Source organism: Myxocyprinus asiaticus, chromosome 21 (assembly GCF_019703515.2).
Source record: "Myxocyprinus asiaticus isolate MX2 ecotype Aquarium Trade chromosome 21, UBuf_Myxa_2, whole genome shotgun sequence".
Classification (NCBI taxonomy): Eukaryota; Metazoa; Chordata; class Actinopteri; order Cypriniformes; family Catostomidae; genus Myxocyprinus; species Myxocyprinus asiaticus.
In genome coordinates this window covers 9,948,363-9,963,455 of record NC_059364.1, presented here as the reverse complement: position 1 = coordinate 9,963,455, position 15,093 = coordinate 9,948,363, and the positions used below count along the sequence as shown (strand labels likewise).

Here is a 15,093-nt window from a genome sequence, read left to right as displayed (position 1 = left end):
TGAAAAAGATGTCTGTCAGACTTGATAAATGTTACACACGCAGTGACGGACGCACAACACTTTCTGCTCAGTAAATCTGACTGAATCCAGACAATCTAAGAAGGTTGTTTGTGTAAATTAATTAATTTGAATGTAAATACGATCTTCCACACGTAAATTAGATTTCGTGATGATTAAGTTTGTAATAGTTTGTCATGCCCCACTTCCAATAAATATTTTATAGTTTATGGCGATTATCACAGGTAAAACTTAATGTGGAAATGCAGAGAACTTTATTTTCTGAATAAAGACACAGCTCTGTATGCTGTCACTCAAAGCTCAACGTCAGCTTGTTGTTAAAGCCACACAGCTGCGCGTCTTGCGACCTGCAGACGGAATATGAAACTGGCTTACCTGAGGGCATAATGCCTCGTCATCCTTATGTGAAAAGATTTACAGTGTTTACTCAAGAAGGAACTAAATGTCCAGTGGCTAAAGGGTATTTTACACAATACGTGGCAAGCATAATTGGCAAGCAATTTCTGTTAATATTGAATTCCATGTTGCATGTAAGTGATAGTAAAAAGAAAAAATTACAAATATAAAATGGCTTTTATGTCTCCATAAAATGGTTTGACATTGAATATAACTCATCCTCAATAAACGAGATTGGTGGGCAGACATTGTTTCTAAAAAGATTAACTATTTTATTTGCATGGCCTGTTTTTCCATATTAGAGTTTAAACTGAAATGAGTAGATCACGTGGAACTAGTTAATGAAAAAGTAGATCTTGCTTAAAAAAAAAAGTTGGGCACACTTGGAGTAGCCAAAGTCTGTCAGCTGGAATTATATTAATTTATATATTATAGATCTGCTTTGGGTGTCTGTTGGCTTTAGATATAGTATGCACAATTGCTTTGTTGTCATTATCATTCAAGTGTAGAATACAATCAAAACCTAGGCTAATGAACGCATTATATCCAAACGTGAATTCATGTCTACAACATTATGCAATCTGAGTTATTAAATATTTGTTATTATTACTCGATTAATCGTCAGATTATTCGATTACAAAAAAACAAAAACAGTTCTTCATAACTGTACCATTAAACTAGACTAGTCAACAATTACACCATCCAGGACAGCCAGAAATCTTTGGGTTGTGTTTGACAGCTGAACTTCACAGACCACATCGCAAGAACAAACCGATCACGCAGATTTGCTCCGTATAACCTTAGGAAGTTCAGACCCTTCCTATCGGAGCATGCTTCAACACTCCTTGTCCAGACTCTTATTATATCTAGACTGTACTACTGCAATGCTCTTCTGACAGGACTTCCTGCACGTACAGTCAAACCTCTGGAATTAATCTAGAATGCGGCGGCACGATTTGTCTTCAACGAGCCCAAGAGACCACACGTCATGCCTCTCTTCATCGAACTGCAATGGTTACCAATGGTTGCTCGCATCAAGTTTAAGGCATTGAGACAAGCTTCTATACACTTGCTAATTTAAGTCTATGTGCCCTCCAGAAGCTTAGGATCAGTGGGTGAGCGGCATCGCGTGGTGCCATCTCACAGAGGCACAAAATCTCTTTCCCGATCTTTCACTTTAATTGTTCCTCATTCGTGGAACGACCTGTCAAACCGCACCCGAGCAGTTGATTCTCTAGTCACCTTCAAGAAACATTTAAAGACACATCTCTTTCAAGATCACTTGACCCAGTCATACTAATGCAATAACTGTCTTCTTTCTTCTTCTTAAAAAAATCTTAATCCATTCTTTTACCACTGTCTCTCCACTTGCGCTTCTCTAAGCAATTTGCAACTTTGTAGCACTTGTCGTATTACTGCATCCTTAGGATGAATCGCTTCTGTTGTATTCCTCATTTGTAAGTCACTTTGGATAAAAGCCTCTGCTAAATGAATAAAAGTAAATGTAAAAATATTGGTATCAGCCTATAGTTTTTGATTAAAATCTGTATTGGCTAAAATATGTCATGATGCATCTCTAAAATTATCTAAGCTGTGCTAGCTACATCAGTTTTATAGCTCTATACAACCACATTTTTCAACAATCATCTAATTTTGTTTTTATTACTACTAAGGAATGTTAGGAAAAACATCTGTGACTAAGTTGGTACTTCAATGAACTGTACAGTAAAAGAACTCTTCAAGTCTCCTGAATTATGAAAGAGAAACCTCTAAACAATAAAATGTTCCTCTTGAATGGGTGTGAAAGAAAGGGACAGAATCAAGGACAGATGTTCACTCACTTGTTTTGGTGTTTGGAGCCCTGCAGATGTGCATGATACTGCTCTATGGAGTTCAGAACCACTTTACAAACACTGCATGAGTAACTCCGACGCAGACCTACAACACAAAACAAAAACAGATTTCAACTTGAAAGCAGAATGGAAAAGTGTTACTGTATTATCTACATGTCAGATGAAAATACATTCTTAACAGATTCCACACAGAATGTGCGCCTATAGAAAGCACAATTGCAACATAAAATTCTATGAATGCACTGCCCTTGTGCATTTGTTTATTAAATACAGTATTTTGACTTATTTTATTGCTTTCATGCTTTCATTTACTAATACGAGTGTACTACTCTCAGCTCCATTCAACACATTTTACCATATTTAAATCCATTCTACAGAATGTCCCTCAAAACCATTGCAGGAAATGCAAAAAAAAAAAAAAAAAAAAATATATATATATATATATATATATATATATATATATATATATATCATTCTGAAGTCTTTATGGAATCATAAGTATTAGCAATTTAAGGTTTATTTTGTCCTGGTGGCTTTTTGATTTGAGAAGTTATGTGTTATGATGGTGTATTAGAGTGGAGGAGCGCCAAGTGCTTCAGTTGGGAGGGAGTGAAGCAGATGTGAGCTAATTTAAGGCTTTGCAGGTGGTACCACAAATAATGAACAGCAGAGGACCAAAAATAGGATGGATGTGAAGAATGAGAGAGATAGAGAAATGCAAAGAATAGCACATGTGGAGATACCATGTGTGCTCTGTCTTGGCAATATTTCTCTCAGACATCTGCAGAGATATTTTTGATAACAGTATTGTCTGTTCATCGATCTGATTAAATGTATATATACAGTGGTTTATAAAAAAAAAAAAACTGAAATATCACATTAACATAAGTATTCAGACCCTTAACTCAGTACTTAGTTGAAGCACCTTTGGCAGCGATTATAGCCTCAATGTCTTTTGGGGTATGATGCGACAAGCTTTGCACACCCAGATTTCTGTATTTACTGCCATTCTTCTCTGCAGATCCTCTCAAGATCTGTCAGGTTGGATGGGGACTGTCAGTGGACAGCCATTTTCACGTCTCTCCAGAGATGTTATATATATATATATATATATATATATATATATATATATATATATATATATATATATATATATATATATATATGCAGTGCATCCGGAAAGTATTCACAGCGCTTCACTTTTTCCACATTTTGTTATTTTACAGCCTTATTCCAAAATGGATTAAATTCATTATTTTCCTCAAAATTCTACAAACAATACCCCATAATGACAACGCGAAAGAAGTTTGAAATCTTTGCAAATTTATTAAAAATAAAAAACTAAACAAATCACATGTACATAAGTATTCACAGCCTTTGCTCAATACTTTGTTGAAGCACCTTTGGCACCAATTACAGCCTCAAGTCTTTTAGAGTATGATGCTACAAGCTTGGCACACCTATTTTGGGGCAGTTTCTCACATTCTTCTTTGCAGGACCTCTCAAGCTCCATCAGGTTGGATGGGGAGCATCGGTGCACAGCCATTTTCAGATCTCTCCAGAGATGTTCAATCGGGTTCAAGTCTGGGCTCTGGCTGGGCCACTCAAGGACATTCACAGAGTTGTCCCGGAGCCACTCCTTTGCTATCTTGGCTGTGTGCTTAGGATCGTTGTCCTGTTGGAAGATGAACCTTCGCCCCAGTCTGAGGTCCAGAGCGCTCTGGAGCAGTTTTTCATCAAGGATGTCTCTGTACATTGCTGCATTCATCTTTCCCTCGATCCTGACTAGTCTCCCAGTTCCTGCCACTGAAAAACATCCCCACAGCATGATGCTGCCACTACCATGCTTCACTGTAGGGATGGTATTGGCCAGGTGATGAGCGGTGCCTGGTTTCCTCCAGACATGATGCTTGCCATTCAGGCAAAAGAGTTCAATCTTTGTTTCTCATGGTCTGAGAGTCCTTCAGGTGCCTTTTGGTAAACTCCAGGCGGGCTGTCATGTGCCTTTTATTGAGGAGTGGCTTCCGTTTGGCCACTCTACCATACAGGCCTGATTGGTGGAGTGCTGCAGAGATGGTTGTTCTTCTGGAAGGTTCTCCTCTCTCCACAGAGAAATGCTGGAGCTCTGTCAGAGTGACCATCGGGTTCTTGGTCGCCTCCCTGACTAAGGCCCTTCACCCCCGATCGCTCAGTTTGGCCAGGCGGCCAGCTCTAGGAAGGGTCCTGGTGGTTCCAAACTTCTTCCAGTTACAGATGATGGATGCCACTGTGCTCATTGGGACCTTCAATGCTGCAGAAATTTTTCTGTACCCTTCCCCAGATCTGTGCCTCGATACAATCCTGTCTCGGAGGTCTACAGACAATTCCTTGGACTTCATGGCTTGGTTTCTGCTCTGACATGCACTGTTAACTGTGGGACCTTATATAGACAGGTGTGTGCCTTTCCAAATCATGTCCAATCAACTGAATTTACCACAGGTGGGCTCCAATCAAGTTGTAGAAACATCTCAAGGATGATCAGTGGAAACAGGATGCACCTGAGCTCAATTTTGATTGTCATGGCAAAGGCTGTGAATACTTATGTACATGTGATTTTTTTCATTTTTTATTTTTAATAAATTTGCAAAGATTTCAAACAAACTTCTTTCACGTTGTCATTATGGGGTATTGTTTGTCGAATTTTGAGGAAAATAATTAATTTAATCCATTTTGGAATAAGGCTGTAACATAACAAAATGTGGAAATAGTGACGCGCTGTGAATACTTTCCGGATGCGCTGTATAAATATATATATATATATATCCCGATCATCCACAGCATTAAAACCACCTGCCTAATATTGTGTAGGTCCACCTCTTGCCGCCAAAACAGCGCCAACCTGCATCTCAGAGATGCTATTCTTCTCACCACAATTGTACAGAGCGGTTATCTGAGTTACTGTAGACTTTGTCAGTTCGAACCAGTCTGGCCATTCTCTGTTGACCTCTCTCATCAACAAGGCATTTCTGTCCACAGAGCGGCCCATCAATGGATGTTTTTTTGTTTTTGGCACCTTTCTGTGTAAATTCTAGAGACTGTTGTGTGTGAAAATACCAGGAGATCAGCAGTTACAGAAATACTCAAACCAGCCCATCTGGCACCAACAATCATGCCACGGTCCAAATCACTGAGATCACATTTTTTGCCCATTCTGATGGTTGATGTGAACATTAACTGAAGCTCCTGACTCGTATCTGAATTATTTTATGCACTGCACTGCTGCCACACGTTTGGCTGATTAGATAATCGCATGGATGATTGTTGGTGCCAGATGGGCTGATTTGAGTATTTCTGTAACTGCTGATCTCCTGGGATTTTCTCAGAATGGTGCCAAAAACAAAAAAACATCCAGTTCTGTGGATGGAAATGCCTTGTAAATGAGAGAGGTCAACAGAGAATGGCCAGACTGGTTCGAACTGACAAAGTCTACGGTAACTCAGATAACCACTCTGTACAATTGTGGTGAGAAGAATAGCATCTCAGAATACTATTCTCGTGGCGGCACGAGGGGGACCTACACAATATTAGGCAGGTGGTTTTAATGTTGTGGCTGATCGGTGTATATATACAGTATACTGTATTATATTCACACTTTTTGTATCATTGTTTACATTACATTGCTAACTTGCCCCCATACCAAGAGCTCACAAAACTAAAAAATTTAACAGGTCCAGTGAAATTGAGGTAAGATGATTACATAAAAGATTATTATTTTTTCTAAAAATATATGTGTACTGTAACTAGTAAAGCAATTAGTCAAGATTCCAGAATTTGACATACCGAGTTACAAAAGTAGACTGTGGCCACACCCAAACTAACCTGTTTTCATTTAAAACTCCAGTTTCAGTTTTCTAATGTCATCGTTTTCCATATGCAAAATTTGTAAAGTATTTCTAAAGTCTGTTTTCACAGGAGCAAGATGCTGTTCCAATGTTGATGAGAGGCGCAAAAATGGATTAGTGTGGACGTGGCCTTATAACACAGATAGTTCCAACTCTAAATTCTAATTGGATGCCATTGATAAGCTTGAAGCCATTGCTTGGCAACCATAAACAGTCTATAGTTAGGCTAATTAACTATTTTAAATGAGCGAAGAGTTGTTTATTCTGATTAATAGTGTAAATAAATGTAACTTTTATTGAATATTGGTGTCTTTTATCGTATTGCTGTTGTCGCACAAAAATACTGATATATGCTGTCTTGATTTTGCAATGTATGGATGTCACGTCTAGATGTGTTTTTGTTCATGTTTTGTGTTCATGTCTTTTATTTTGAAAAGTGTTTCCATGTCATGTTATTTCCTGTTTCCATGCCATGTTTGTTCCTGTTTCCTTGGTCATGTGATTTCATGTTTCCCTCCATGTTCATGTGTCTTGTTTTCATCGGTTTATTGTCTTGTTACTTTGTTTTCACTTCTGTTTTGTCATTGGTTATCATTGTCATGTTTCTCCCTTGTCCATGTATTTAAGCCTCATGTTTGCCATTGTCCATTGTCAGGTATTGTGAATGTAACTTTGTTGGATCGTCACGTCACGTCACGTCACGTCTCGTCATGTCATGTCTAGCCAAGTCAAGTCAAGTTATAGTCAAGTTATAGTCAAGTTCATGTTTTTGCAGTTTGTTCACGTTGGTAGTTAAGGTTTTTGGATTTCACGATTGATAATAAACTGCACTTGGGTTCATCACACAACATCGTCTTCATCGTCTGCCTATCATTGCTAGCAACGTTACAATGGATTAAAGCTATGAGCCATGAGAAGTCATGTGTTAAAGGGATAGTTCACCCAAAAATGAAAATTCTCTCATCCTCATTACTCACCCTCATGCCACCCTAGATGTGTATGACTGTCTTTCTTCTTCTGAACTCAAACGAAGATTTTTAGAAGAATATCTCAGCTCTGATGGTCCATACAATGCAAATGAATGGTAGCCAGACCTTTGAAGCTCTAAAAATCACATAAAGGCATAAATCTATCTTTTGAAGCTATATAATAGGTGTGGGTGAGAAACAGATCAATATTTAAGTCCTTTTTTACTATAAATCTTCACTTTCACATTATTTCCCATTCTGAAAGTGAGAGTGGAGATTTTTAGTAAAAAGGGATTTAAATATTTATCTGTTCTCACCCAAAGCAATCGCATCGCTTCAGAAGACATATATTAAACCACTGGAGTCGTATATAATACTTTTATGCAGCCTTTATGTGATTTTTGGAGCTTCAAAGCTCTGGCCACCATTTACTTGCATTGAAAGGACATACAGAACTGAAATATTCTTCTAAAAATATAGAAGAAAGAAAACCATAGATATTTGGGATGGCATAAGGGTGAGTAAATGAGAGAATTTTCATTTTTGGGTGAACTTCCCTTTAACACATGGCCTCTCATGGGTCATTGCTTTAAAGGTGCTACATGTAATATTTTTACTGTACTAAATCATAAAATGACCATAATATCTCAGTAGAGAATTAGAAATATGCTAAGTTGAAATACTGGCTTCTTCGATAACAATGCTACAGCCAGTATATTCTACCTTAAAGTTTACATTCCGGGCTGGAATTTCTGTTTATGTTTTGGCCTGTGTGATCCCGCCCACTGCCCACTCACCAACAGTATTTCGACACCGCCGGGTTGCCAGATTTGAACAAGTTTGCAGGCAAACAACACTGCGCGCTGCAGCCATGGAAGCCAGCAAACGAACTGAATCAGATATAACAAATTCCACCTGACCTAAAAAGCCTCGCCATCCGTCTAAAAACAATTTGCCTGTTTTTTTTTTTCAACAATTTGCCTCTATCACGGTCTAGAACACTTGACAGATCATTAAAAATTAAGATTGGTCAAATTAATAGTTTTTCTTATCCTTCCATTTTACAAAGTAAAAGGAAATGAAAGAAAATTTAGCAAAATCTGTGAAGAATATAGATTTCTTTTTTTTTTTTTACCAGCTAAAACACCTGCTTTAACTGATATATGAACAATCAATATGCTTATAAAACTGTAGCAATAAAAAATGGCCATGAAGTCTAGATGCCCTTGATTCTAGGCACTTTAAACCACATAATCCATCAAAGATCAGTTAAAAAACATGCACTTATGACTTCCATTAATGTTTTAGTACCTTTAATGGAACTATTTCTGAACTTTTTTACTTCATGTTCACAGAAATACACATGCACATTCTATTAATGGTTTCTGGATGCTTTGTGTCAGTTGAGAGTGAAGTGATACATGTTCACAGTGTCAGTACACCAAACATATGGTGAGAGCAAATACGTATAATGAATCCAAAATACTATTCATAGTAAGCTATTACTATGAACAGGGAGTATGACATGACTGAGAAGTATTGCAATAAAAATATAGCTGACACTATAAAAAGCACTTTACAGGCTGCTTGATTTAGTCTGAGAACAGCTAATTATAGCTTCTAAACTGCTGTTCCTTTGGCGTGTCTATTAAAGGAATAGTTCAGCCAAAATGAAAATGATGTCATTATGTACTCAACCTCATGTAATTCCTAATCAGAATGCAGAATGCATCCTCTTCCAAAGATGACAAATGTCAGACTTCTTCATAAGTAGCTTCACTCAGTGTTTGTTTCTGTTAAAAAGCTATCTGTTTCCTTCATATAAGACCCCTGATGACCTCTTTGCATGGTATTCATAATCCAGTCTGGGAAGACAATGCAGTGGCTTCTAATCCCAGTTAATTAAACCGACTGAAATGCCAAAAAGAATCACGGAGAGAGAGAGAGAGAGAGAGAGAGAGAGAGAGAGAGAGAGAGAGAGAGAGAGAGAGAGAGAGAGAGAGAGCACCAAATAGAGAACTATGTGGCTCAATGGTAAGATTAATTTTTTGAAAGTTTGCATCTAACTGCTGGCTTGTGGGAAAGCGGTCACACTTATTTTCTGACAATAGACCATCAATTGGTTTCTCTACCTTTACCCAGGAAATTGCTACAAAATAAAGAGGCACTTTTAAAAATTCCACTAAATTTTTAATCTTGCCAGATCAGACAGACGGAAAGACTTGATTACTTTCTAGTGCTATTTTACTCATGTTCAGGATTTGAATAATAAATTAGAACTCAGCCATGGAAACTCAGACTCTTTCATTTAAAAATAAGTAAACTTTAAAAAGTGGGTTAGAATATATTAAAATACCATCTTAGTTTATCTGAAGTTTGTCTGGAAAAGTATTAGCATTAACTGTGATGGATCATGAATCTTTGCATGCTGAAAAATAGAAACAACTCTAAAACCCATTAAATCAGACCAGGCTGACCAGCTGAAACCAGCTCGCTGGCTAGCTAAGACCAGCAAAAAGTTTTTAAATAAGGTGCAATCCATAAAAATTTACATAAAAACGTGTATTTAAGCAGAAAAATTACAATGACTTTAAGGTATAGTTCACCCAAAAATGAAAGTTCTCTAATCATTTATTCACCCTCATGCCGTCCCAGATGTGTATGATTTTCTTTCTTCTGCATAACACAAACAAACATTTTTAGAAGAATATTTCAGCTCTGTAGGTCCATACAATGCAAGTGAATGGTGACCAGACCTTTGAAGCAACAGAAATCACATAAAGGCAGCATAAAAGTAAACCATAAGACTCCAGTGGTCAAATCCATTTCTTCAGAAGAAATATAATAGGTGTGGGTGAGAAACAGATCAATATTTAAGTCCTTTTTTTTTACTATAAATCCCCAATTTCACTTTCTTATTCTGAAAGTGAAAGTGAAAGTTGAGATTTACAGCAAAAAAGATTGAAATATTGATATGTTTCTCACCCAAAGTGATTACACCGCTTCAAACGACATACATGTACACTACCAGTCAAACGTTTTAAAACACTTACTCATTATATATATATATATATTATTATATTAATTTTTTTTTTTTTTTTTTTCACATTTTAGAATAATAGTAAAGTCATCAAAACTATGGAATAACATAAATGGAACTATGGGAATTATGTTGTGACTAAACAAAATCCAAAATAAATCAGAACTGTGTTATATTTTAGCATCTTCAGAGTAGTCACCCTTTGCCAAGAGTTTGCAGACATGTACTCTTGACATTTTCTCAACCAACTTCTTGAGGTATCACCCTGGGATGCTTTTTAAACAGTATTGAAGGAGTTCCCATCTATGTTGGGCACTTATTGGCTGCTTTTCTTTAGACCATCCCTACAAGGTTATTATAATGAAATGCAGTATTGAATTATAAAATTTAAATAGATAATTCTACATGCTTTCAATCACAGCTGTGTGGCAATCACGACAAATACAATCCAGTATGAAGATTGGTTTTAATCCTGCACGTCAAGATGGATATGAACAAAACAGGAAGGAGGTGCAGGATCATCCTTGTATTTTACTGATTCTGTAAAGCACTTAAACTTCTGCTATTTTAAATATGGCAAATCGCTGCACTTTTTTTAATAAAAAAAAAAATGGCAGGAGGCTTTTCAGCACAGAGCTGGTATTTACAACCTAACACTTGTCACTCTCTCTGCTTTGTTTGTTTAGGGGGAAATGAAAAACCTGTTTGCAGCAGGAGAGGGTTGTGCTGCGCCTTCAATTTTATCAGCAACAAAATATAGCCTCAGTTGGAAGGCAATTACACTGAAGTGTTCTTCACGAAAATAGATGAGAGTCTGAGCTGAGAACCACAAGCAGTCACCTCTCTGATGAGCCCTACCGATGGCTTCCTGTACCTGATGAGATGCTCTACTGGTAATGAATAGCTACTGTACAGTATATGTCCACAAAAATTCTTCTGTGTTAATCCCATTTTCTCAGTCTTTTTTTGCTTGAGAGCAAATGTGTGTTCGTCTGTTCTATATGTTGTATGTACCCTGTGTAAGCTGTGAGGACTGCTAATGAGGGTGATGAATGAGACAGGACGGGCCAACAAAACTCTTGACAGTTCCCTGAGGGATGATCAAACCAGAGACAAAGCTTAGGAGATAGAAGCGCCAGGACTCAGAAGAGTTTAGGACTGTGGATGTGAGGCAAGGGTGATTTTTTAATGAAGAGCTGCAGTTTAAAAAAGAACATTTTGGGGGATGTATTGTACTGTAGTTGGTCCATTATTAAAGATTTTACAATATCGCTTAAAAGGGATAGCTCATCCAAATTAATATGTGTTAATAAATGATAAGCTTAGGGTCCAAAAGGGAAAGAATTTGGCAAAACACTGGATTAAGCTGAGCTAACAGCACCTGTATAAACGTGTGTTTGGTGAGGAACACCTTGATGGGAGGCTGTTGTAATCAACTTGAATAGAAGTGATATTCACAGTCAAAAGCACTCGACAAGGGCACCCTGCTATGTGATGGGGGAAAAAAAAAATATATATATATATATAGTCTATTGTGTATTCTATATATACTTTTTTCTTTTCAATATTTATAAATTTTTTCAATTTTTATTATTTTTTAAAAGTCTTGTTGCTGTTTTGTATTGTTATATACTGGAAGCTCCTGTCATCAAGACAAATTCCTTGTATGTGTTAGCATACTTGGCAATAAAGCTCATTCTGATTCTGATTCTGATTCTTTACAAAGTGCATGACATTATACCCATTACAAGGACAGTCCCCATGTAGTAACATTAGTTATTTGCCTAGTTTACAGCAAGGGAACTCCTGGACCACTTTTTAATGTGTTTGAACCTGCAACATTTCTTTTTTCAGCTCTGAAAAACAAATATAGCTGCATAGAGTAATCTAGAAATATTGTGCAATATAGACTACGGTTGTCATCTTACAGGTCTATAACTATATTTGTGTACACACACACACACACACACACACACACACACACACACACACACACAGACATATATATATACAACTCCAATTCCAAAAAAAGTTGGGACAGTATGAAAAATGCTAATAAAAGCAAAAAGTAGTGATTTCTAAATTATATTCCCCATTTGCTAAATTGAAAACACTACAACTACACATTTTATGATGTTTTACCTTGTGAATTTCATTGCTTTTTTTATTTATTTATTTATTTTATTGTATTTTTTTCAATAAATGTACAGTAATTTCAAATCAGATGATTGCAACACGCTCCAAAAAAGTTGAGACGGGGGCAATTTAAGACTAATAACAATTTGACGAGTTGAAATAACAAGGCGATGTGAAACAGGAGATGTTAAACGGGTGAGGCAATCGTGTCATAGTATATAGGGATCCTCCAAAAACAGCCTAGTCCTTCAACAGCAAGGATCATTTGAGACTTGTCAATTTGCCAACAGATGCTTCAGCAAATAATCCAGCACTTTGAGAACAATGTTCCCTAAGGACAAATTGGAAGGATTTGGGGCATTTCACCCTCTATAGTGCACAATATAGTTAAAAGATTAAAAGAATCTGATCAAATCTCGGTGTGTAAAGGGCAAGATGAAAACCACTTCTGAATGCGCATGATCTTTGATCCCTCAGACATCACTGTCTTAAAAAAACATCATTCATCTGTAATAGATACCATGAACATGGGCTTGGGATAACTTTAGTAAACCTTTATTTGTCAACACCATTTGCTGCTGCATCCACAGATGCAAGTTACGACTTTACTATGCAAAGCAGAAGCCCTACATCAACACTGTCCAAAAGCGCTGCTGACTTCTCTGGGCTTGGTCTCATCTGAGATGGAAAGTAGAACACGTGTTTTTTGGTCTGATGAGTCCACATTTAAAATAGATTTTGAAAAACTCAGCCATCGTGTTTTCCAGGCCAAAGAGGAAAAGGACCATCCAACCGTGTCTGTATGGGCCAGGGGTGTGTCAGTGCCCATGGCATGGGTAACTCGCACATCTGTGAGAGCACCATTAATACAGACAGATATGTAAAAATTTTGAAGCAGCATATACTGCCATCAAGCACCGTCTTTTCCAGGGATGTCCCGGCATTTTCAGCAGGACAACTTCAAACCACATACTGGCCGAATAAGCAGAGAGATTGGCCTGCCTGCAGTCCTGACCATCTCCAATTGAGAATGTGTGGCGCATTATGAAGCACACCATATGGCAACGAAGAACCGATATAATTGTGCAGCTGAAGACCTGCATAATGGATGAATGGGGGAAAATTCCACTTTTTAAACTTAACAAACTTATGTCTTCAGTGCCTAAATGCTTTAAGTGTTATTAGAAGAAATTGTGATGTTTCACAGTGGTAAACACTCGACTGTCCCAACTTTTTTGGAGTGTGTTGCAATCATCTGATTTGAAATTACTGTACATTAAAAAAGCAAAAAACAATGAAATTCACAAGGTAAAACATAATGTGTAGTTGTAGTGCTTTCAATATAGCAAATGGTGAATATAATTTAGAAATCAATACTTTCTGTTTTTATTAGCATTTTTCATACTATCCCAACTTTTTTGGAATTGGGGTTGTATGTGATCCTAGTCCATCGTACTTATATGTATGTTTGTGTACGTTGGATTATTGAGACACTTCATATTTTACTACCAAACATGGAAATTGCCCATATTTCACCCACAAGTCATACTTAAAATTAAGTACTGAATTTAGTAAAAACAAATGTTTCTGTACATTTTCTGTTGCCAATAGAAGCAGTAATTCATGACGTAATGGAGAAGAGCATTATAAATGAGTCATGTTAAGGCAAATGCACTTTCAGCAGTTAAAAAGTCGATTTAGGTGTTTGGATCGCAGGAGTGAAGTGACATGGTACAGTCCCAGTAAAGTATGCCAGATTGTGGTAGTCTGCCACATCACCCACAACCCAGCACTCAGAACCAACCTGCAACACGTTTAATTGTGTACAACACTAAATTTTGCACTTTTTTTGCTGTTACGAGATCTGCATAATTTCTTTAGTGAATTAGGCACTTAAAACAGCAACAAAATCCATTGGCTCTTTTAACTGCAAGGCAGGACTTCCCATGGGACTGCCATATTCAGTGTTACGATATCTCCAATTCATAAGTATTCCAGTGACCCGTCTTATCCTATACTATCTTTGACAACAAATACATTCATTATTAGTTAATTAGCCCATATGTGGTTCTCCTCTAAAGTGCAAAAAGTTTATCCGCTGAGATGAATTTACAGGCAGGATTGTGAACAGCAGTTAAAAATATAGCATGGCTTGTTGGCTTGCTCACTCTCACCATTGTCATATTGTGCTGTTTTGGCTCCAGAAGGCTGATGTCAAATGACACTAAAGCTCTGATACATTTGTGAACTTGGAAGCCATTGGAACCCTTGGTATTTAAGAGAACATTAGGCATGTCCTTTCACCCTCACAGATGGGGTCTCCTTACTAATATCTTTGGCATTTCTGGCTACATGATTTTTCTACACATGTTGTTAAAATTACTTTAGTCTATCTTTACGATTTTCTTAAAATACATTTAACTGTTATGCTAGAGAGCAAGAATATCAATGAATCCCACTGAAAAAATAAATAAATAAATACATACAGTAAAGTCATCAAAACTATGGAATAGCATAAATGGAACTATGGGAATTATGTTGTGACTAAACAAAATCCAAAATAAATCAAAACTGTGTATATTTTAGCATCTTCAAAGTAGTCACCCTTTGCCTAGAATTTGCAGACATGTACTCTTGACATTTTCTCAACCAACTTGAGGTATCAACCTGGGATGCTTTTTAAACAGTATTGTAAGAGTTCCCATCTATGTTGGACACTTATTGGCTGCTTTTCTATATTATTTGGTCCAAGTCATCAATTTCAAAAAACGGCTTTTTTTTTTATTTTTTATTACATTTTA

The 15,093-nt window shown here is 37.0% G+C and overlaps 1 protein-coding gene across 1 annotated transcript in view; it reads right to left on the bottom strand.

Annotated features, from left to right (window-relative positions):
* LOC127412433 (zinc finger matrin-type protein 4-like) overlaps window positions 1-15,093 on the bottom strand; it is a 120,434-nt gene that overhangs the window by 38,242 nt on the left and 67,099 nt on the right. Inside the window, exon 6 of the mRNA XM_051648779.1 lies at window positions 2,256-2,352. Within this exon, the coding sequence (XP_051504739.1) occupies window positions 2,256-2,352 (97 nt within the window). The remainder of the gene's footprint in view (window positions 1-2,255; window positions 2,353-15,093) is intronic.